Source organism: Clavelina lepadiformis, chromosome 6 (assembly GCF_947623445.1).
Source record: "Clavelina lepadiformis chromosome 6, kaClaLepa1.1, whole genome shotgun sequence".
Lineage (NCBI taxonomy): Eukaryota > Metazoa > Chordata > Ascidiacea > Aplousobranchia > Clavelinidae > Clavelina > Clavelina lepadiformis.
In genome coordinates this window covers 16,451,651-16,476,398 of record NC_135245.1, presented here as the reverse complement: position 1 = coordinate 16,476,398, position 24,748 = coordinate 16,451,651, and the positions used below count along the sequence as shown (strand labels likewise).

Genomic DNA, 24,748 nt, shown 5'->3' with positions numbered 1-24,748 from the left:
TTTTCTAATTTTTAGTTTTACCTCAAGTTCAAGAAAAACTAGTTATATAAAGCTTATACGTACCTCTGACCTTATAGTTGCCACAGTGCACGACATTTGGCAAATTCCTTACAACGAAGTAAGTTAATTGTTAACAATAGTATTTTTCGTATCGTCTGTAGTGTATATTTGGCGTTTTGGTACGGTTTAGGTCTGGACGTTGATCTCGCCCGTTGATAAGGAATAAAACTTATCGATGATTCTGTCAACCAAGCGTCAACATATTTAAATTGGACAATGACGTAAGTGCGGTTTGCTTGCCTTTGTGTCATTGTGATATTTCTGTTCTTTGCGATGATTTACGCCACTGCTGAATGGCTAGCGCTGTTGGCTAAATAGACAAGTGGGTGACAAGAGTTTATCAATCAAATTAGACTAAACTACCGAAATACTTTGTCCCGTATGTGGGTATAACAGCGTTTAGGTTTAGCCAAGCTCTTTGGGGAGAACTTAATCAAGTCAAGTCGAATGATTTGATAAATATCACTCGACAGCGATAATTTTTTTAAATCTTTAGGTGTTTTATGTTCACTTTAAGTTTTCTAGAATGGAAAAAATAGTTCTTTGCGAAAGACATTTGTTTATAGGCCAATTATTTTCCAAGCTTGATTGCGGCAAATTCTTATTGTTGGCCCAGAAGAGATGCGTAAATTTAAATCTGTAAAAATTGTTTAATCTAATCTTATCAAGACTAAAATATCATCGTCAACCAGCTTTTAGAGTTTTGCATGGTAATGACATCGTATTATGGCTTTTTTGTATCCTTCAAACATAATCAGCGGAAAAATGTTTTAATTTTCTTTTGAGTAAATATGTTAGCGTCTATACAAGACAATGGGGCGTTACTTGGTGAAGACTTTATATCACCCATTACAATAAGAAAGAGAAAATGGTTATGCTGGAGTGATTTCGAACCTACAGGCCGGCAAGCTTGATGAAACTTTTCTCCACAACTTGCCCTTTACCAGGTAACACAGCCCACCATAAAAATAACAAAAAATGACCAGCCAAAACGATCGAACAATTGTCCAAAAATAGGAGTTATCTTGCATTTTATGTATACTGTAGGAGTGTAGGTCATTGTGTGAGGTTTCTGCCCAAAATTGTAATTTTAGATCCTTTCATTTTCGGGATTTCCTTTTTTCAGTTTAGTAAAAGAAGTTAACCCATTTTCATTTTTTTTGTTCGCCCACTTATTTTTAAAAAGTTAGCGAACAGTGTCCATCAAACACAGTTTGCTAGCTTGCCAGAGGTAGAAAATCCCGGTACCTTTAAACGAGCTTTTCTAAATCTTAGGCCTGGCCAATAGGTTTAAAATGAGCGGCCATTTATTGAATCCTTCGGTACAGAGTATGGTACTACCTAACTATCTTTGGCAATACTGCAGCGTACAGTTAGGATTACATTAAGCTTGCTGTCTGTAAGCTGGTCAGTTGCATGGCAGAGTTTTTCGAGATCACTTCTTGATTTATCACAAATAAATAAAGAACAAAAGTAGCATTGCAAACCCTTATGCCAAACTTTTCCCTTTGGCAGCCTGGCCTCTGTATTTACTGAACTATATCCTTTTCGCAGATAGGAAAGTTTGCTTTCAGTGCGTCGGTTGATAAACACGATAATTACCGTATCCATGAATTAATGTAGACTGACACCATAATTTGTTCTGCGCCAGTCAACGTAATACTTATAATCAGTGGTGTATTTAGGATTTTGTTGAGCAGGGGCCAAACGTTTTTAAAAGCTATGTCTAAAATTCCTGTGTTTGTCCACACTCCACTTCTCCCAAAATGTGTAAAGCGTGAAAATTTGGTGTTTTTATGCCCCAAAATGCTGCTTTAAAACGTCTTGGAAAAAAATATATTCTCATATTTACGGTATAGTATAATATCTGCCAATTTGTTATTCACACTTTTAAAACGTTGTACACTACGATTTTGTAAGGCCAAATACAACAACTTTGGGGTCTAGTGCAGAAGTGCACAACCACAGGATGCCTTTGCATACTAGACCGGTAAACCTCACCTACTCAAATTGTGACGTCATCTGGTTGTGCATTTTTGCATTAGACCCCAATTTTGAAACGTCTTATACCATCCTAATACATATTTGTTTTTTTATAAACTATAGCTGACAAGTAGTGTACCGTAGGAATTATTTTGTGAGTTGGTTGGCCATGCGAACGTACAATCTTATAGCACAATTGTGTTATAGCTATCTTGCATGTTTTAAGCCTTTGGGCTTTTCCACTTTTTCTGCTCGTTAACCGTTCATAAGCATGTGTTTTATTGTGCTATAACTACAACGGTTAGCATCGTAACTTTCGCCCCACACAGTTAATGGCAAAAAATAAACGATAAAATACAAAGTAGTCCAAACAAGGAAATGCGAAAAGCCAAAAATCATAAAAAGGTCAATGGCCCCCAAAAATTGGATTTATAAATTTACCAGTGCTTAATTCTTATAACAAAAGGCGAAACGTCAATTCTGTCCCAGAAAATTACCAATTTTTTTCGGTACATTATACAAACTTTCCAGTCCTCCTGTAGCCTACTAGCCAGTTAAGCAAGAATAAAAGTGCATTTTTTTATATGACTTAGTGGTGCACTTTAGGTACATTTAACCAATCGTTTTTTCTTTACTTTTGCATATGTATTTAAATGTGGAAACAGTTTTTATGCATTTTTACGTGATTTATTGCAGGTTTTAGGCTATAGAACCTGTAAAGGGGCTTGTTCTAAAGTTTTGAACTGCATTTTTTGTCGAGTTTTGGAAATATATTCATGATACAGAGCTGTTGGATTTGGCAAAATTAGCCTAAAATCTCATGCATGCAGAGTAATGCATGTTTTGGCCGCGCCTACAAATGCACGGCGGTAAAAGGCATCAGAAGTAGACTAGGTCTAAGTCGTATCCATTCAGTTTAGTTCCGAAACTAATAAAAAAATTGGCCAACTGCACATTACAAAAATTTTAATTTTGTCTCTACCACGCAGTATGCTGCAAACAATGCAGTCCGGGCATGAGTTCACACTTCTTTGGTGCACTCAAGATCTTGCTGAAAAAACAAAAATTGCAGTCCGACCAGTAGCGCCCGACTTGAAAAGTTTGCAAAAAAGTCATCTGCTATGTAGATGTCAATAGACACCCTTCGTTTTACGGTCACCATTTTTTGAATGGCAAGATTTTGTTCGAACGCTCATACTTAACAATGATGGAAATTGTAGACCCACTTGCAAATGCATAACAAATTCAAGTATATATTTGAGTTTTTGAGTATGTAAGAAATTTGCAAATTTCACCCCCTTGAAAATCTTTGTGTACAAGTAACCTGTTAGATTTATTACCCATCATGTTTTTGCTGTTACTCAAGAAGCTATATTTTAAAAAATTATTACAATTAACTAATCATCTCTTTTTGCAGTTTATCCTGTCTTACAATTAACAAATTTCTCTGTTGTAAATGATGAGCTTGAATTGGGTATACGATTATGTCTACCTGCTCGGTGGCCTAAATACCCTATTGCTGGCTGTACTGGTCATACTAGTAACTCGCTATACATTTTTTTCTGCCTCAAAGAAGAAACAAGTTCCGAAGGTAAAAGTGAAAACTCCTCTACCAGAAAAACAACCAAGAAAAAACTTCGCTGCAGGTGACCAAGCAACTCCTTTTGGATGTTCTGCTGAACACTTAAATGAAGTGATGCGATGTGCTTGGATTTTGCACAACTATGAACCGCCCAATACTGAGTTTGGATCAGGAGAGCCATCTGTGAAAGTTGGTAAAAACACTGAAGAGGTGAAAACTCTTGTATTGCTGCTCATGTTTTAATTTTTCACTGATATTGCATCAAAAGTGCTACATAATTTGCAGCTTAATTGTGCAACTTGCCAGCAAAAGGTTGCATCTATAACACATAAAGATAAAATTTTGACTGAAATTAACATGCTGTAATGTATATAAACAGTATCAGAAGAATGTACCGATTCTTGGCAAGGGAGAACCTTTGTGCATTCCACTTGAAACTAAAGGTGTTCATGTGAAGGATAGTCCGCTCACCGGTGTGCTTGAAGAAGAAGATCAAGAGGTCAGGCACGCATTGCATGGTCATTACACTATATTCCAGATACGAGATGGTGATTTGTGTTTGGGAATTTATTTTCAAGGTAGATTTGTTGGATCTGCTTCCAGAAAATATTGAATTAGCAAACGATGAAGAATTGGATGAGGACACTGCCATGAGTCCACAAGTTAGTTGCACAGAATGTTTTGCTCATAGATAATATTTTTATACTCAAATAATATACATATCCGTGATACGAATGAACTGATAATAAAGTTTGTCTTCATTAAATGCAGACTCATATATATATGCATGCGTCTAGTCGAGTATGTTTGATGTACTTTAAAACACGACTGATGTGCTTGTTGCAGTTTCTTTTAAAAAAGTGTCTGATATTTTAGGCAATGGCTGACATTGAAGCAGAAATGTTGGATTTGAGCATCCTCAATGAAACTTTGGATGAACAGCATGACACAGTTGCTGAAGGATACGAAGGTAATTTATAACCTGGTCAGTCACTTACCATTAATCATCGCAGAAGACAAAGTATTTGGTTACCATAAAGTAATGTGGTGTAATCAATGCAATATTGCAGCAAAGCAATGCAGTTCCCCGAGTAAACTGGTAGAGAACATTCTGGCAACGGCCTTGAGCGAAGTTGGTTTGGAACTTTTGTTAAGACTAGTGGAGAACTGTGATGAAAACGATGTTGCTGATTCTATCAGCAGTGTAGCTGAAGTTAAGGAGAAAATTGCTGGTGAAGGGCAGAGTGTATTGCCAGTGGAACTATGCAAGGAACGTGCAGCTAAGAGTAACAGACAGGAAAACGTTACAAGGCACCCTTCACATTCTTTGGCAAAAAATTTAGCCCATGGTGATGTAGAGTTGGCAAGTGAAATGATCAATAAAGATGAGAATGTTCATCGTAAGTTGAGTAGAAAAGATTTTATTAAAGATTGTTGCAGCAGTTTTGTTATCATCTTTAGCTTTTCCGTTGAGGCAGGAGGTATTTAGCTGATTTTAGGTCCCCTACATTGATTAGTCTGAGAACTTTTTACAGTCGGGCAATATTTGTATCACAGACAATGTTACTCATTGTTTGACTGTTTGTACTTCTAATGATTTGTTTATGTCTGGATGTGAGTTGGTGTCAGATTACTTAACTAGAAAAGCCAGAGTAGAAGCCCTTGGTGAATTGAAAATGCAATTGGGTAAGACAGTTAAAGCTGCAGTTTCAAGCAACATACTTGTCTCATTTTAAATTTTAATTTTTTCAACTGCAAACGCAAACGATATAGTACTGTTTTTTGTTAAAACAATTATTTTTCAAAGTATTTGACTTTTTTCCAACAATTGAAGTAATACTACACAGTTTTGAAAACCAGCCACTGAACTAATTTATTTCTTTGGGTTTCTGTACTTTTTAAAGGCATTTACACCTGCTTTTTTGCATAAGAAAGAAAACAAATATTTGTTTAATTTCCACAGACCAAGAAATATCTCTTCTAAAATCAAGTAGTATCGATACCTCTAGTTTGACACAGTTGTCACAGGCTTCAAAAACATTAACAGAGGAACAGCTGGAAAATGAGAAAAGGTGAATATCTTTGTTTGCTTGGCTCGATTTTTGACCATTTTCTTGTTTCAGTGCAAAATGTGGCCATATGTTGGCTGGAATATGAAATTATCCGTTATGAATAATGGAGATGGTAATTGTTTGGTAACAAACATTGTCTTCCTATTTTGGAAATTATTTCATTACACTGTTTAACGTGAACACAAATGAACATGACGTTATATGTATGTACAACAATAATGTTAAAAAAATTTCCAGGGTTCAGCAACATCAACTGGATCAAATACTTGCTGTAATGAAGCAAAATCCAGAAATTTTTGGTGAAATGACATCATCAGATATGCAAGATCAAGCAAAGCTTTACAGCATTTAAAACGTGCTTTTTCTCTGTCGTTTGAGTTCAGATTTTATTAATATTATGCATATATAATGGTACAGCACCTCATTATAGTCTCTCAAAATTTTGTATATTGGCACTACAATTCTGGTTTCTATTCTTGATTTATATATGCAATATGCGTGCATCTGGTATACTTGTTAGTTTGCTATGAATTCTAGACGTACTGACCAAATTTTGTAAGATATTGTGAATGCCAATTTCAATTGTCACTGCTGTATATTTCAATATTGTTAGATGCTACGTTTTGCTTATCCTGCGATGCTGCTGAATGTTACTGTAAATTTTAAAATCCGTCCATACCTTACCTCTTATGGTTTGCTTGCCCAGTTTTTTCTGTTTGTTTTGTATAAATTAGATTAAATAGTTGCTTACTAAGGTGTTTTGAAGCGTTTCTTTGCGCATGAAGTTATTTTTGTATGATATAGCTGTTATTTTTGTACCAATGTAAATATTTTTGTATGTAATTCAAGTAAAATCGAAGGTGAAGAAAAGTTGCTCGGCGTGACCTTGAACCAATTGATGGAATATTATTACTTCGTCTTAACAAAGATTGGTCAAAACTTGTTAAATGATTTTTGATAAATATTTTCAAAATTCTTCAATAAAATAGTTGCTTTTCGGTGCTAACGTTTTGTATAATTTCTTAAATCTTTCACTATATTAATTTCAAACCTGCGTTTATCGTTGTTTTGCAAAAACAAAACGCTGCTACCTTGGAAAACTATGTTATATTTGCATGTGACATTCGCAGTATTTAAAATTATTTAGGTATACTACAGTGTTTAAATACTGTATGTGTGAAAACTGTAAAATAGAATTAGCATAAAGGTACGTCAAGCCATGTCTAACATCAAACAACTACTTTCAAAACGTTAGTTGATGAAAACATCTTTGACAGTCTTGGATTTTGCATCGCACAATTTCTGTTGCTGGTCAAGTGGTATGGTTCTGCTGCCCGTGACCTGCGCTATCGTAAAATGACGAATTTCGCTTTAATTAAATGTCATGGTATTGTTTATTGTTCGCCGTTGACTGCTGGGAGCGAAAAATTATGGTGCTAAATTATTATGTTGTAGACTGGTAAAACAAATACGCTCACAAACAACTGTTGACCGGGAAAAGCGGCAAGAAGTAAATTAGGCTACATGGGTGCTAGAACGATAGAAGTTTAGCACGGCCGCCACTAAACTCAAATATGTTAAGTTAAGACAAAAATAAAAGCTAGCAACAAATGAACGGATGCCAACGTTGATACTTACATTGATATGTACTCAAGGAAACGTTAAGGTCATGTTACTACTTTGCTCGGTGCCGGGTTGCCATTTAGCATTGAGCAGCAGCGTAACATCAGCATCAAAATGGAGTTAGATAGGCGCTGTACGAACTACGAAGTACTCTGCCGCGTTCGGACTTTCGCATCGTTTTAATATTCGCCATTAACAGTGTAGAAGGAAGTTTACGCTGTTAACCGTAAAAACACAAAAGGAATATGCTCGTGAACAAAAAATAACAATAGCGTTGTAAGTAGCGACTTTGACTGACATTTCCATTATGCGAGCTTCTAAATTTGCAAAAATCTGCTGTTCAATAGCGACATCGAGCGAGCTACCTCGGGGACCAGAATCAAGACAAAACACAGCTTTACAGTTAAGGCAATAATAATTTAACATTTAAGAAATTCATTAGGACAATAACAAGGATTTATTAGGCAATACTATTTTAACAAAGTAAGGAATCTGAGAAACTACAGAACATTTTTTTAACCTTTGTAGTGATTGATATTTCACATTCCCGACGATATTTAATATGCTGTTGAATGTTGAAACCCACTTAACAACCACTTAAACGTGGTCCACATAATCTTTCTATTGAAAGATATGGCATTGTATTTCAATTACACGATAGCTACCGTATTCAGACCACGACCGCAGTATCGCTGGCATTAAACCATTAATAGAACCCCGCTTAAGCCATTATTATATTATTATTACTTAACATAAAAATCCGCAAAAGGTTTACGTGGCAATTGTTAAATCATAACTAACTAATGGCAGCTGCTCCGTTAGCATGCAGGGTTGCCAGGTTGGCCAGTTCATGAAGAATTTTGTAAATTTGGCCTGTTTTAACGTCTCGGCCATGACAAAATTGAATCAACCACAGTTTTGTTCATTTGGCCGTTTCTTTGGTCAGTTCTCTAATTTAACAGTACAGAGTCCTGTTTGGCTAAATTCATAAAAGGTGTGATCAATAGTATAAGCACTAAGCATAAAATTATGATTTTAAAGGACTCTTATTGGTCATTGGCGTAATTCCGTGTCCATTTCAATAAAGGCGCAATGAATATAAAAGGCACTTTGTTTGTTGAAACTATTGGAAATTCTTAGTAATTTATTAAATATTGCAGAAATAGTATTTCCGTATTTTGGTTGATTTAGCTACAATCGAAAATTAATAAATAATTAATATAAAAACTTTTGGTCTTCTAGTGATCACTATTTTTATTGACTCTTTTTTCTTCAATAGGCTATAATTCTCTGATTGGCCATAGGGAAGTCTGGCAACCCTGGCAAGTGTGGGAACCCTGGCAAGCGCACGAAAGAGTAGGCCTAGTAGGGCTGTCTTCAAGCGGGCTCTTCTAATTTGGGCCTGTGCACTATATGCTCAATGTGCCCTTTGTGATGGATCTCTCTAAATACTGCTAGAGAATTAAAGATGCATTTAAATTTTAAACTTTAGTTTCTTAATCATCTAACTTGAATAGTCACTTTTTCAAACTTTTGAGTAACCTTATGTTGCCAAATAATAGTTTTAAGAATGCAAAAATTTCCAGTCCACTTCAAAAGGTAAAAAATGTACGAAAAATTTTAGCCTAATAAGCAAACCTTTTCAAGTTGCTGCACTGCAAATGTTTAATGTGCTAAATAAATAAAAAACAAAGAAACAGAACATTACGCGATAGAAACTGTCTCACAGCAAATGGCAACGTTGCCGATATTGTGCTCATAGGGACTAATGCAGAGCAGCGCCAGTGTATGCCAGTGCAGAAGCACTCAGAGACAGATTAAGACCATGATGGACCTGGGGTTAAAAGGTACCAAGGTGCCTATACAGATATGCGTATGTTACAGCCAGTGTGCAGAATTACAAAAAGATTAAATTATTAACGACCAAAACTAGAACAAAAATACTGATGCTAAGGGTAAGCAAACTTTATAGAAAAGTTTGAAAAATTTATCAACGGTAAAAAAATGTGCAATAGAAATGTAAATTTTACAAATTTAATCCAACTTTAGTAGGCCTGTGTTATGCATGTGAGATGTGAATAAATACTGAAATACGGCCATTCTATGGTTACTACCACAATATTAATAAATAGTTATAAAGCGTAATTTTTTATCTGTCATTTGAAATCAATGTTAATTATATAGTGAGTGATGACAGAGAAAACAATACAACAATGTTTTTTTTTGATAATAATGAATTATTCTTGCAGTGCCATGGGTGGTAGGCAGTTTGTAGGTCAGTAAGTTGAAAATATCTTAAGATAAAGATATCTATTCGGTACCCTGAAACAATTTTGAAAATACAGCTATGTCGTGCATGAAGATCTCTTTTCTTGTCTTGCTAATTTCACTTAGCCTTGGGTACTTTTATGGAGATAAAATACACAGCATTGTGCCCCGCCATGTCTTAAAAGAAATAGAATCCTTCGTACCTTCCGAAGTTATGGCTTGGTGGCACGGACATCAAGCCAAACCAGCAACATCAGAAAAGATAACAGAAAAAGTGGACCAAGGTAAGTAAAAATATATGTACTTGTTACAGGTTTCTTGTTGTAAAACAATTCATAAATACTGAATGTTTGCTTTTCAAGCAAAGAAATCTGAGCCACATCTTTTTACCAAAGAAGAATTGTGGAAGTATTATCGTGGTGATAAAGGAAGCAAAGGCCTTTATTTGGCTTTTATGGGGAAAGTCTATGACGTCAGTGCAGGGAAGACAAGTTATCAGCCAGGAGGAGGCTATGACTTTTTTGCAGGTATTGCAAGATTTGATGATTTTTGCAACATGTTAATGGTTTTACCATGTCCATCCACACATGTGCAATTTGTTTTGTTAAGGTCGAGATGGTACAAAGGGCTTTGTTACTGGAGATTTTTCAGATGAAGGCTTGACTGATGTTTTGGATGGGTTAGACGAAAATATGTTTGGAGGTTTTAAGGAATGGCAAACATTCTATGCTACAACTTACAAATTTATAGGTTGGTGAATTGTTTACTTCACTGTAATACTTACCATAGATTGTTTTATAAAAATATTTAATGCAAATCATTGTATTTTACATTGTGATTGGCAACAATTGCATAAAATTCTGTATGTGTATTAGGTGTCTATAGAAGCATTTTATGTGATAAGTTTTTTGACCATCAACGTTGCTGACTGAGTTTTCTGTTAACACTGTTCTGAAGTGATTTGCGTTTGGTTTTTAGGTTTTCTTATTGGCAATTTTTATGACAAAAATGGGCAACCTACTGCAGCACTAAAAAACGCAGAATCTAAAATAAAATCAGCCATGGATGTTGAGAAAAAAAGAAAAGAGGAGTCCAAGAAGTATCCCATGTGTAACTCCGAATCCTCGGCTGCAAAAGGATCGAGAGTTTGGTGTTCAAATCGAAGGTATTTAGATTTACAATGTTGAAAACAACATCGCAGAGTGTTCTGCTGTTTATTTGATGTAGCACATTTTCCCAACATTGTAGTTTAATTTGTGTGGATTTTTACATCACTTTTTTCTCCAATTATAACCAACAGTGGTGGGGTGGAGAGAGATTGGGTAGGTGTGCCTCGTCTATACCATGCCCCAGGAGCAACCCATGCACGTTGTGCGTGTGTACGCAACACAGGGCCACCGACTGAAGGAAAAGATATGGGAAAAAACACTGGTGATTTAAACAGCCCGTACATGAAGGAATACAAAAATTGCAAACCCGACTCTCCATCTTGCGTCACAGTTCCTCCTAGATCATAGCAGTGAAATAGGTTATTTTTTATGCAATAATAAATGCAAGGAGCTTTTTGATCCTTATGCATTTTGTTATTTGTGACACTCACTACTAAAGTTGCCTATGGACTGCCGATGAAAAACATGCAACAGTGAAAGAAAGTTTGTTTTTTGCAAAAGAAAACTTTTTTATTTTTCACTATCAATGTACTTGCGTAACAGTTCTATCCCCATGTTATTTGTTTAAACTTGTACTGAATTTCATACTGAATTGGTGAAGGTGCTGCCATTTCTGGAGTACATGTTTGGCATTTTTAACCTACAGTAGTAATATTTCAAAACAACTATATACTAATTGAAAATTGTTTTAGTCATGCCCAGTTGTGGTATATGCAAAGGCATAAACTAGGTAACAGACATTAATTAAAGCAAAGTGACGGTCAGACCAAATGCGAAAAGTAATTATGCAACTCAACTCTGAAAATATTAATGGTACGTATTAATTCCACGCTCCACCTTATTTATTAAATGTAAGGTTTTAAACGATGAATTGACTAGACAGGATTGTAAATCATGTTTAGACATTTTGATACATTTACTTATTGTATATAATTCGTAATTCTCTATTATTTTGCGTATTACAAGTTTGTTCATGTCTGAAAAAAACATGTGCCAGTATATATATATATATACGAGTCCTATGTTGCATTTTGAAAAGTTCTATTGTTTCATTTATAAATAAAGAATAATCTGAGGAAGTGCTTAATTGTATGCTTATGTGTACAGTAAATATGCATGTACTACATAGTATATGCTTAAGTGTTACTATTTTGTGCTGATGAAATCAGATTTTGTGATTCTGAAATATTTAAAAGATTTACTTACCTTTTAATGGATTATTGTTAATTATTACATTACAGCATGACAACACATTACGATGAGTTTATTTTTACTTTTTTCGGCCACAATCGGATCTAAATTTATTTGTATACAGTGAGACCTCGTTAATTCGAACCCCGAACAACCGGAATCCCCGCTATCCGACACAAAACTGCTGGGAACGGATTTCTTCCTATACATTTTACCTCTTTAATCCGGAAACCCCGCTGTCCGACTCCGACACAAAAGTTTTGGAACAAATGTTCTAAATAAATAGCAAAAAAATCCGATAAACCGGATTATTAAGAGTGAAGCAAAAATGATTCACGATTGTCCTAGACACAGTAGTTAGTTGACGAAAACAATAGCCAATTATCTACGCACAATAATGTCGGTAATGTCATAATAAACTCGGTACTTTGAATTGGAGTAAGGTGCATACTGCATTTTGAACACGGTGCTGCATTTGCAAGATTGATTGATTTTTCGCTTTCCGATAATCTGGATACCCCGCTAAACCGACATTTTATGACGAAGGAAAGTGGTCCGAATTAACGAGGTCTCACTGTACATAATAACTTTTTGCATGAAGCTCAAACCAATCTTGTGTGCTTTGAAGGAAACTTTGTAGATTTTAAAATGCATGCTATAGCCTTTGTTTAAAAGTTATACAGTTCTTTTTGCTATGTTTATCTGTCTTATTTGTTTGTTCTTGACAGCTCCATCTAATATTGAAAAGTACAATAGTTTATTGCACAGGAAGTTGTTTACTGCCTTGGCATGATTGTAAACAGTTTCATGGATGCATGATATCCAGACACTAGAACATGGCATTTTAAGCTTGATTTAGTGTGATAACATGTGTTGAAGTTGCAAGATTTATATCTGCCAAAACCAGAGCTGTTACATTGGTTGCAATTCTTAAATACTGTATCATGTGCATATGTATATATATATATCTTCCGGATATTTGTCTTCCAATTATGTTCTTCCAAGTTTAAAAATACTAAACTGTTCAACTGACCTGCAAGTTTTATCTTTTAAAAAGCCATAATTATAGCATACTTTTATTTGAACAAGATACTTAAAATTTATTTTGTTGTGTTAACCTTTCATAAATCCTTGAATTATTTTGAGCATTTCAATTGAATAATTTGTAACCTGTAGACTCATTTTTTCGAAGCAAGACAAAACATTGTGAGCTTTTAGAACTTCAATTTTGGGTAATAAAATTATTGAGAAAAGGGGTATAAATGTTCTTATACCAAATTGTTGCAACAATATATATATATAAGAACGCTATCTCAACTCTCCCTAGGTTGTACTGTATAAATGTATTTACCCAAATGCAAGTAATTTCTGGTATTATATCAATTACCTAGTTACAAATCGTTTGAAATCCACTTAATGACATCCACATAACAACACCATTGCCTGCCTCTGTGTATGTTTGTTTATTCATAGCATGTACCTCCAGAGTGTTAACATTCGTTCTTAATATGTGGTTATGTGCCTTCTGATCAATATGCGACAAAATCACAAAAGTCTTCCATTGCTTTTTTTGTCGAGTTGTATATAAAATGTACATATATTCTATACATATAATGTTTATACTGCAAATAGCAAATAATCCCAGAGCATCTGTAAATGTGCTTGTATTATTATTGTTTTTAAATTCTTTTGCCTGTACAAATTCTGAGTATGTTGATTGGCAGCAGTTGAGTTACCAGTATCCTTGTAAGTTAAGGGAACTGTACATTGTAGAGTAGTAGATTGGGCTTAGACTTACCCTTAGTAACAGCAAAAGCACACAAGAAGTGCAAGTCTCAGGTCTCAATGTTGTTGTAAAGATGTGACCAGACACGGCCTTGTAAGCAAATGGACAACATAATCAATCAAGTTAAACTAAACGTCTGATTGATTAACCGTTACTACTCCTCCATGTTGCATATAACCTAGCATTTTAATACGAGCTCTCTGGAAGGCTTGTGTTTCAGTGAAGATATGATTGTGACAGAAAAGTGCCGAGCACAGTCAAGAGCAGTGATTCCCAACCGCGGATCTTAGAGCCGCATGCGGTACCAAGCTAGCCTTCTTGCGGCTCTCATTGACCCCTGAAAAACCCTCAATAAATTTAAAAAACTATTTATAATAATTAGGGCGATTATTTTTTGACTTGTCAGTTGGAGTTGGAGTCAAGTTGGACATTAAATTGATTTGTGTTATTTTTCTTGTTAGTGTTGCTATTCGTTGGTACATGCTTTCATGCTTTAAAATTTTCGTTCTAATTACTTGAGTGTTTTCATGCGGCTCCATATGTACTCTGAAGTTTGAAATTCGGCCCCGACACCAAAAAAGGTTGGGAACCACTGGTCAAGAGGTATGTTTAAAAATTAAATCGACACTTTAAGGAAATGCTTTACCTTCCACGTTTGTTTGAAATAGCAAATTTGCTTGAAAGAAGTTCTGCACAGAACATGGAACCAATAGAGAGTATTGCCCCATGAAGATTGTTAAGTTTTCAAACCGCTGTAGCGATCGTGATAATAATTGCAATAACTTATATAATTGGCATTTTGCATGAGTTTTTGTATTTTCTCCAGTTTAGATAATGTATAATGTTTGCAAAGCTGCGTAGTTCGTGCTATGCTCTTATTCAAACAAAGAGTTCTAAAACCGACGCTTTGAAGTGTTTCAAGTAGCATTGTATTTTTACAGTGTAACGTTTTGATGGTACTTGGTCAAAAGCTTCGGTGACAATAGAATAATGTTAGATTTAAATAGGTTACGTAGCAAAATGCAAAATGACATGTTATTTTCTGATTGGTCAAAAACGAGAGTATAAAAACTACTGTTTGGGTAAAATCGTTCTTCGCTCTACTCTTCTCTCTGAATTAGTACTTCTGTTCTGCTGAATTGAAGATTGCTGAATTATTGGGAATTGGAATGATTACTGAATTCGAGTTATAGCTTGGTTTAAATGACGAAAGATGGTGTAAATGTTTCTAATTCGATACAACCTATTCGGACAATATAACAATTAGACTTTATGAAGTTGGTGTTGATTTAAGAAGCAATACAGAGACAGTAAACGCAACGGAGTCAAAGATAATCATTTCGGAGTCAAACAATAAGACTAGCAGGCTTGGCTTAGGCCAACCCTAAAGCTACCACCACCATCATTCCCCATACCGCCATGCTTGTTGTGATTTGTTGTTTCGGCCTGGCATGGCATTCACCACCTCTCGATTGAGCTCATATCAGCTTTTCCATTAGTTTGCCCCATCATAATAAAATTGATCATAGCACCATCAACCATCACACCCCTATTAAAAACGCCAATTTTAGCTCCGCCTAATTCGTGACGTAAAAGTTGTTGCGTTTTTTATGATAAAATGGTTTCATTCGTGCTGGATTTCTATCGCAGTTGCTGAGACAGGTCAATCTCAAACGAAAGATGTCCGCAACATCATCGCTGGATTGTATGTTGTCACGTAGGCTATTAGACTACGCTTAATGTACACAATTAGCAATTAGTCATTCATTCGAATGTATCAACAGTATATAATGTTATGAAATCATACTAAATGACATAACATTAATACGTGGGATAATATGATCAATTCTGTATGTTTCTTTTCTACACTGTTGGGAAAACGTCAACCAAAAAGATATACACAATGACTGGTAAAATATATCAACCAGATATCATAGCGGAAGCTGTTCAGTCACTAGATTCGAATGCGTTGGATGTAAATCAACTGTGTTTGAAGGGAACTTTACATAAAATGCATAGACTGCTGTACCGTTAGTTAGTTTGTACATAGCCCCGCAATTTGTCTAGGACAGTAGCCTTTTCAGGCGCATTTTAATGCGATAATAATAAATTGCAAACACGACAGTACCGGCAGTTTTATACAGTAGCTGTGTTTCAAGTTTCAAGAAGTTAACTTTCATAAGTAAGATACACCAATACTAACGTCATGTAAATTTACCAGCAATTGGCATTTCTGCTGTAAGTTTGTAAAAAGTTGGCGAGTAAATTCAAGTGCAATGAAAACTTACGTCATAGCGTTGGTCATCGCGATTGTATGCATTTTCATCGGATTGAGAAGGAACTCCGGTAGCAAAGAAGGTACATGAATAAAGCGGTTTATGCAATATTACGGTGATTTCAGAATAGGTGGGCAGTACCGCGGTACTATAGGGCCGAATTATTCTACCGCGGTACTTTTTCAGTACCGATACAATACCGTCGGTACTTTTGAAAAAAAGTACCGAATCTCTATACCGAAATACTTTTTTCAAGAAATTTCAGTCGGTCCCGGTACTCGGTACTTTTCACGTGATTATTTCAAAATTTAACGAATATGTTTTCAAAAATACATGTTAATTTATCCTTAATACTAATTTTAGGACCTGTTGATCTTTTTAAATCCAGAAATTTTAAGTAAAATTGCAAGCGATTAACGTCACATATGTTTTGGCATGGAATAATCGTTACCGGGTGGGGGGGGGGGGGGTATACTAGCGGCAAACATTGCATTTGCAGCAGCATCGATTACACAAAAAGTACCAATCTACTTTTTTTAAATAGTACCGAATACCGTAACCGTTGGTACATCTTTTGCCAAGTACCGTTACCAACGGTACTTTCAAAGTACGTACTTATATCACCATATAGTATACAACATTATTGACAAGCTATCATAGACCACGGGTACCAAATCAAACCATAACCTGACCTACGCAAGAATTTTTTTTCGCATAGCTTTCTTATTTTCTTCTATATCTTAGAATATGCCATATACCTTGACCAAGTTTCTCATAAACTCGCAGGACAAAACGAGAAGTACGATGACAAGAAATACAAGTTATGCTTGTTATTTTTACACACAGTTTTTGTGTGCAAATAACTGGAAAAGGTTTCGTCTTTTGTACATTCAAGTTTTACTTGAATTAAGAAATTTGTTGTCGAAACAACATTTATGGACATTACCAAGAAACATTTATGGTGTCCTGTCAGTCGATTGCACTTGGTGGATGTCAAACGAATCAGTTGTTGATAGCAGATTTGCATAGTCTTCCATTGTGCATTGCAACAACTGTAATGTTTACCTGTAACCGTAAATGTGTTGCTGCGATCGTTTTCAAGTAGGCTAATTTTATTAAATGTGGAAGTCGAAATTGATTAAACGTATCAACATTAATGAGCTTTGTCCATCATTAAGTCCATCAAGTGTCCATCGTGTAGAATTAGATATAGTCGCTTTATTATTCAATTGTATTTTTCGTAGTATTTTAAACTTTAAAGAAAAGGCCTTTGCGAAGTTATGTCGGTTATTGTTGTGACATCTCTTGTAACTCAACCCACACTTTGAACGCATCACGAAAAGTGACGTAAAACATTCTGTTTTAGGATCCTTTATATTGCTTGGATAGATGGATTTAACACTGTGATTTAATATCTTCACCATTGTTGTATCTTTGCGTTTTGATTCTAGCTATACTTTAGATATGTTTGTTCATAACAACAAACTGGAAACGCCAAATTATAAATCTGTAAACGTGCTGACGTCTACATGTTTTGTTTAGATAAAAAGGAGTGTGCGCCTCTTCCAGAGAAAATAACACATGGAGAAATGACATGCACTGACGTCAACATGGAAGGATCGACTTGCAAGTTCCAATGCACCAAACACAACTTCCATCTTCATCCGAGCTCAAGTTCAGAATCCACTTGTCTTCAAAGTGGAAAATGGAGTAATCCCATCCCTTGCTGTGCGGGTGAGGAAAAAAATATGTATTTTTGAGATCACATGTTATTTTTGTCAGATTGCACACAGATAATTAGTCATTTTCAGAAACTTGCCCACCTTTTCTTCCTTTGGACATGGCAATACTGGTGCATAGAAACAACTACGATGACTTTGACGCCATAAATGCAGAAGCCGCAGATTTGCTACCGTACGTATGAAGTTTAACGCGTTATGTTGGAAGCTGTTTCGCTGCCAAGGTCTTATTCAGCCATGTTATTACACAATCTGTAAATATTTTAGGCGTTTAAAAATGGGTGAAGGTGGACTACATTACGCAAGAATGTACTTTAGTGGAAAAATTCACGATCCTCACATTCTATTCAAAGATAGTGTAAAGATGACGAGTGAAGAAGTGTTGCATAAAGTGACCCATGAACTTAACTTTGACAACACAGGTATATGTTGTTTTTCGTATGCGGTTTCTGTCGAGCATATATATCCTTCAAACTAAACTTTCCTTAATAGAGGACGGTCGTGTCAACATTGGTGCTGCACTGCGCTACGTTAAAGACAACGTGTTCGTTGGCGAAGAAGACAGACCTGATGTTCCAAATGTCCTCTTCGTTTCCACCGACTCAAACTCAGATGATGACGTAGCTGCTCCTGCCAAAGATTTACGTGACGCTGGAGTGCTGGTAATAATTTTTTGTTGCTTTTTTGTAAAAACGTAATAGAAGGCTTTACGTAAACGTTTTAACCTTTACCTTTTGTAAATTTCCATTACAGATAAACGCTGTCTTTTATGAAAGCGAAGGCGTTGTTCCCGATGATCAGATGCTTCTCGACATAACAGGAAATTCCCAATTGATTACAAAGCGTGCGAAAAATCATCCGATTTCTTATTATCAAAAATTGAATGAAGAATTTCTTAAATATAGTTGCTATGCTACTTGTAAAAATTACACATAATGTTGCCTAAAAACAAAACTTGTATCCCTATTGCTACTGGTCATATGAAAACTCTACATGGAAAATTTAAAGTTGTAGATATATATTGTTATGTTTTCATAAGCAACATTTTTAACAATAACTGTGATTAAGTTGGGGGATTTTTTTGAAATAAAATGAAAAGGGATATCGGAGTAAGATATAAGAAAAATATAAAATTAATAACTCTGTTGTATTTTCTTTTTGTATATTTAGAAAAATTATGTCCATAATCTATTAAGTATCATTAATTCAATACAAGTGTATTAGTTGTATCAGTTTTAGTGAAATACTTCTTAATATCCGTTTTAATTCTTTGCAGGGATATACTCGTATAAATTCATAATTTCTATCAAATACAAACGATATAATTAGTGTTGTATAAGAAATAGGGTTGTGTCGAATCGAATACAAATAGCAGCCTCTATACGTACCAATATCGACGTTTTCTTCATTTTAACGAATTTGAACTATAGGCCTACAAGCAGGTTTCAGCTAAATCTTTTATTTTTCATGAAGTGAAAATTTTACAGCAAAACGTTTGTTTAATTTTTTGATTTTATATGACTGACTTTGAAGACAAAAGGATGGTTGGGAAAATGTTTGGTAAATTCGTGAAAGCAAAAAATAGGTTGATTTCCTTTACTTCTTCGATAAAGTGTCAAAGTTTAAGCCCGACTAGCTACAGTATACACAACAATGAGATATGAGCAATAAGTGAAGCAAAACTCGAATTTCATTCGGATTTGGCAAATATCAAAATCTACAGCTGTAGGTAATATTTACAGAAATTAGAATCTATTTCAATTTGGCACATTACAATAACCTGCAATTTTGCTCAAAAACTCACATTTTCTAACTGGGAAGATTTTAATTTGGCTGAAATAACTTACTTTTATGCATAAAACTGCACATATCAAGAAAGAGTTCAAACATGAATAAAGTATGTCACAAAGTTTAACTGCATTAATTTTTACATTGTTTACTTATTTTATATAGGCCTAGAAAACACTAAACAGATTGCCTTCGATTTCAAAATATTTTCGAAAGATTGGAAAAAGATTCTTACTTTTAGTGCAGTACTATGAACATGTTATTTAATAAAACAAACTTTGAAATGATAAACTACATAGGCTGCAACTACAGTCAAAGCACTGATGCGCGATCACACAGATATTTGTTATTTTATTCAGTTGAATATATATCTTAATGTTGTTTCATTCAGTTAAAAATTTGCATAAACATCTGCTAACAGTAGTCTATATAGTCTTATAGTAGTACTACAGCTTTACTTCACTTTGATTTCGGTTTCCAAGTTTCAGTTTTGCCAAACGTTGTCTGATGAATATAGGTATATATGGGCCTGCTGGGAGAAACATAGGCTTCGGCTCTCAGTCGTATTCTTAAACGGTATAGCAGATGCTGTCGCAAATGCTGATGTATAACGTGAAAGTTACTTCTATTTTGCCAGGTTATGCCTCTCATTTCAAGACTCATCGCAGTAAAGCCAATATTCAAAGCAAAGTAGCATGCCAATAATAAATCCCGTCGCACGCAAGGGCATTAGTCGTATGTAGTAGCAGAAAAATGCAACCACAGCCCAGTCTGCCTGGTCTCGACTGCCCGTTTCAAAAACGATCACAACCCGAACTGAAAACCGCACTTATTAAACAGTACATAGCTAGGACGCAAAAAGCTAATTACGACAGCGCTTAAAAGGAATAGAAACTCAGGCACGCGAGTAAGACACCTGATGATAATGAATACCACTTTAGTACATATAGACTTATACTGTTAAACAAAAAGAACATAGGTGGATATGGTTTGGTGAACAGTCATAAATCACAAAAACGTGTGTACAGCAAGCTTTCTAATCAGATTTGTAAATAACAATTATTCAAGTTATAAATTGACAATATTTTTTTCGAAGGATACGGAAAACATTTTCGAGGTTTCAATAAATTCACTAAAAAATAAGAATTTGACTTGATAACTTCTAAGCAAGACCCATTAATATGATTAAAAATTAAGATGATTATGGTGCATTCGAGATGAGCATGTTAGAGAAGTACCCCAGCATCAGTTTTATTTCCTGTTGCTTCTAGCAAGCAAAGCAAATGGTTGTGGTTGGTAGTTGGTACCATTTAGTTTGTTTGAGATTTTGCAATTGTCTGTATTTACAGCAACACATATTAAGCTGATTGTGCTTCAGCATTACGATACTGCTATTATGTGTAAAATTTTCCACACCCACCCAGGACCAACTATTGAACTTTTTGCAAGCGTATCTCCTTAAAGAAAACATAAATGTGTTCCTTAAATAAGCTAAGTGCATTAGCTTTGAGAAGGAATACCTTACAATTAAAATTAGTTCAGACTGAGCTATTCAACCGCTTAAAGAATTGGAGAATGTTATGTCTTGCAACGTTGCCAGACATGTTTATATGAGATGCACTCCTAAATGAACCAAACAAATTTTTCATCTTCATGTGAACGTTACTTCCATGTCACTGTAAAATGACAGAAAGTGCTGTTAGTGCAGTTTTACTTTAAATGTGTTATGCATTATTTGTTTACTTCGATACTGGGAGTTTGAATTATGCTTATTTTCTACAATATTATTTTTGCAACCAATTATCTGGAAACGTCTTTTGCTAAAACACATCAGCAAGTAAAACATGCAAAAAGATTGTATTGTCAAAGTCAAGACATATTGTACACCACTTTACGCAACACGTAAGTAAACGCGCTGTGATTAACACATGTAAAAAGGAGTCTTGCTGGTACTTTGTCTTGGTGTTGTCTGGGCTAACAGCCTTATCCAATTTGTTTCAAAATTTCCAGCTTCCGTTTCAGGTCGCTGCACTTTTATTTAAACGACGTTTTGAAATCATCTTTTACATTTCACTAGTTTGATGCTTAACAAATGATGTTCTTCGATCTAAACGTAATTTTGACAAGTAGCGTAGCAACTGTACTTAAAAAAGTTTTCGTTCAATTTTTGGTAGTACGAGATAGGATGATTCTTTGCACGCTTTGTAATCAAACGCTGATTTCCTGTTATGTCGAGAAGCATTTGATCATTTGGCACAATTCCTTCGCTTTCATAGAAAACAGCGTTGATCTGAAAAGTTGATTCTTATTAATTGGCGTGATCAAACTTTCGTGGTTAAGCTGCTAACGAAAATCACAAATTACCAGCACTCCGGCGTCACGTAAGGCTTTGGCAGGAGCAGCTACGTCATCATCTGAGTTTGAGTCAGTGGAAACGAAGAGGACATTTGGAATATCAGGTCTATCTCCTTCAACGCCGAACACGTGGTCTTTAACGTAGCGCAGTGCAGCACCAATGTTGACACGACCGTCCTCTGGATAAAGTAATGACATTATTCAAAAGGGTTTAATTTTTGATGATTCAAAATTCAAAATTGAAAAAACGTTTGAAGGGTAAGCATAGCTTATATAGGCATGGTAAAACCAACAAGCTGAACACATTATAGCCAACACAAAAACAGCTAACTTAAATATTTTGCAGTTCTTTCACTGCTTTGCTTTACTTCAATAAGATTAAACTTATCAAGCTGACCTGTGTTATTAAAGTTGAGTTCATGGGTCACTTTATGCAGCACTTCCTCACTCGTCATCTTTACACTATCTTCGAATAGAATGCGAGGCTCGTGGATATTGCCACTAAAGTACATCCTTGCGTAATGCAGTCCACCCTGGCCCATTTTCAGTTGCCTGGATTACATGCGAAGAGAAAGTGACAAAAAGATAAATGCAAAAGAAAGTGATATTTCTATAATTACAATTCTGAGTTCATCGAAGCAAGTCTAACAATGCATTGAACAATTATAAGGTGGTAGAATGCCGAAAACGGTATAATTGGCAGCTTACGGGAGCAAATCGGCCGCCACAGCATTTATGGTGGCAAAATCGTCGTAGTTGTTTCTATGCACCAATATTGCCATGTCCATCAACAGATGAGGAGGACAGGGTTCTGAAAAAGCGAAATGACACAGATTTTACCACAAGAAACCAAAACGTCACACTTAATTATTTCTTATCCTCACCAACGCAACAGGGGATCAGGTTACTCCATTTTCCACTTGGAAGACAAGTGGATTCTGAACTTGAGCTCGGATGAAGATGGAAGTTGTGTTTGGTGCATTGGAATTTGCAAGTCGATCCTTCCATGTTGGAGTCAGTGCATGTAATTTCTCCATTTGTCATTTTCTCTGGAATTGGCGCACACTCCTTTTTATCTAAACAAAACATGTATACACGAAAATGTTTACAGTGTTTATAATTTGATGTTTCTGGTTTTTCACTATAGACAAATATATCTACAGCTAGAATAAAAATGCAGAAGTACAACAACGGTGATGATATTAAGTTACGGTGTCACTTGCGATTTTTTAATAACTTGTATTTATCGATAAACATATTAATTATGTGCAAGTTTTCTGGACAATTTACTTCCGGTAAACTCAATTCTTCGAATTGGCAGATCACGAACATGTCTTTGAGCTTATGCTGCAGCGATTGAAGTGCTATACGCCTCATTTCTTATTGGGAGAAATACGTTCTGTTTAGCCTTTGTTCGCCAAACAAACATCTACCTACGTTCCACAAGGTATTGCAAAATCAATTGTTTCCTTCTTTGATTAACTTTCAGTTACCATAAAGTAAGCAACCTTTATGCTCATTGAAATTCTTAGCTTACCGGTTGTGGATGCTGTACAGACGTTGTCAGGATTCGTTTTGTCGTCCTTTGTCGTACCATCTAAAGTCAATGAAGTTGGTTACTTGGGTGGTCGAAAATCAAAATTGCAGGCCACACAACGTTGATCTTTTATCTTACAGGAAACGATCTAGATGCTAATTCTACAACAGCATTATCTTGGAAACAAATACAGTTACTGATTTTCAAGTTTACTTACGGTTTCTTTTGTCCACAATAATCTTCGTTCCGATTAGGACCGCAACGACCAAAACAATGAAAGTAACAAAATTTTTCATTCTACTTTTTGTAGCGTTTGATATGAAAGCTGAACGGACAGAAGTCGTGCACAGTGCAATTACGTTTAAGTTTATCCTATCAGTTATATCTGATGACTTTGTTTGTGCATAAATGGGGGTATGGTAGTCGGTTATTCTGCACCTTCTACTTCCGTGTCATTAGTAATCGGAAATGACGTTTCAGAAACGTATTTGCAAAGATTAACATCACTCTATAACAATTACATGTCTCATATGCTGCTGAACAATATACTTCGCAAGCAGCACGGTTTATTGTTGACTGAAGCAAATATCTAGGAGTTTTAACAACGTCTACGTCTATGCTCATATGATAATTACATAAGTAATCAACAATATATCAGCCATATGACAACATGGTTAAATTGCTGTAATACTAATTTCTTGACATTTTGATTTTATGATTCATTCATCCAAGCAAATCATAACTATTACCAGCAACCGCAGAAAAAATAAGAAAACGCGTCCGATACCGTCACAGGACAACGGTTTTGCCAACTTCATTTTTTAACCACATCGAATTCGACTTTAATCCATCACCATTTTATCATTGCGCACCCACACAGAATGTCGGGTAAGGTTTCATGGTTCTTTTGTATAAGCTATTGTAACAGCACGTTTTGTAAAGATATTTCGGAGATTATTTTACACAAAGGCTTTGTGATTTTTGTGATTTCTTTGGTTTTAGTCTCAGGTTGAATTGATATTTGACAAGGCGTTAGAATATGTTGCAGTTTCTATTTTACCTGTTATAGTTTATTTTTGTGCTAAAAGAATTTCATATAATTATCTGAAATGATACTGGCAAAGATCTTTACTTGCAAACCTCGGAAATTTGTCTTGAATCTCGCTACTGTGCAACAATTTATTCATTGCATCATAAAATTTGCAATTGATGAACTTGCAAAAAAACCGACTCAACAAAATAAATGGACAAGAGCAGAAAAACAAGTGTTCAAAAAAACAATCAAGAAGATACTTATCTGTAGCCATGATAAGAGTCGT

General features: G+C 35.3%; 4 protein-coding genes across 6 annotated transcripts; 3 read left to right on the top strand and 1 right to left on the bottom strand.

Moving 5' to 3' along the window:
• The first annotated feature begins 3,352 nt into the window (after positions 1 to 3,352).
• LOC143463121 (uncharacterized) lies at positions 3,353 to 6,576 on the top strand. Of its 3 annotated transcripts, none has more exons than XM_076961499.1 (8): positions 3,353 to 3,835; positions 4,005 to 4,124; positions 4,204 to 4,287; positions 4,502 to 4,595; positions 4,696 to 5,025; positions 5,183 to 5,311; positions 5,589 to 5,697; positions 5,935 to 6,576. In XM_076961499.1, exons 1-8 carry the CDS (start codon positions 3,500 to 3,502, stop codon positions 6,047 to 6,049), a joined length of 1,317 nt encoding a protein of 438 aa, XP_076817614.1. In that variant the 5' UTR covers positions 3,353 to 3,499; the 3' UTR covers positions 6,050 to 6,576. The 3 variants fall into 3 exon arrangements, with proteins under 3 accessions (XP_076817614.1, XP_076817615.1, XP_076817616.1); XM_076961500.1 differs by having other exon boundaries at positions 3,356 to 3,835; positions 5,255 to 5,311; XM_076961501.1 differs by lacking the exon at positions 5,183 to 5,311 and having other exon boundaries at positions 3,359 to 3,835.
• Positions 6,577 to 9,549: 2,973 nt separating this feature from the next.
• LOC143462409 (neuferricin-like) lies at positions 9,550 to 13,650 on the top strand. Its single transcript, XM_076960564.1, has 5 exons — positions 9,550 to 9,872; positions 9,951 to 10,115; positions 10,198 to 10,338; positions 10,567 to 10,753; positions 10,889 to 13,650. The coding sequence occupies exons 1-5, from the start codon at positions 9,668 to 9,670 to the stop codon at positions 11,103 to 11,105; spliced, it is 915 nt and encodes a 304-aa protein (XP_076816679.1). The 5' UTR covers positions 9,550 to 9,667; the 3' UTR covers positions 11,106 to 13,650.
• Positions 13,651 to 15,959: 2,309 nt separating this feature from the next.
• Positions 15,960 to 19,303, top strand: LOC143462293 (collagen alpha-1(XIV) chain-like). Its single transcript, XM_076960388.1, has 6 exons — positions 15,960 to 16,092; positions 17,553 to 17,744; positions 17,822 to 17,924; positions 18,017 to 18,171; positions 18,242 to 18,411; positions 18,503 to 19,303. Exons 1-6 carry the CDS (start codon positions 16,011 to 16,013, stop codon positions 18,683 to 18,685), a joined length of 885 nt encoding a protein of 294 aa, XP_076816503.1. The 5' UTR covers positions 15,960 to 16,010; the 3' UTR covers positions 18,686 to 19,303.
• A 2,060-nt stretch (positions 19,304 to 21,363) lies between these two features.
• Positions 21,364 to 24,228, bottom strand: LOC143462271 (uncharacterized). Its single transcript, XM_076960361.1, has 7 exons — positions 23,647 to 24,228; positions 23,430 to 23,489; positions 22,777 to 22,968; positions 22,601 to 22,703; positions 22,290 to 22,444; positions 21,902 to 22,071; positions 21,364 to 21,827 (listed from the first exon to the last, which is right to left on the bottom strand). The coding sequence occupies exons 1-7, from the start codon at positions 23,723 to 23,725 to the stop codon at positions 21,645 to 21,647; spliced, it is 942 nt and encodes a 313-aa protein (XP_076816476.1). The 5' UTR covers positions 23,726 to 24,228; the 3' UTR covers positions 21,364 to 21,644.
• Between the last annotated feature and the right edge of the window lie 520 nt (positions 24,229 to 24,748).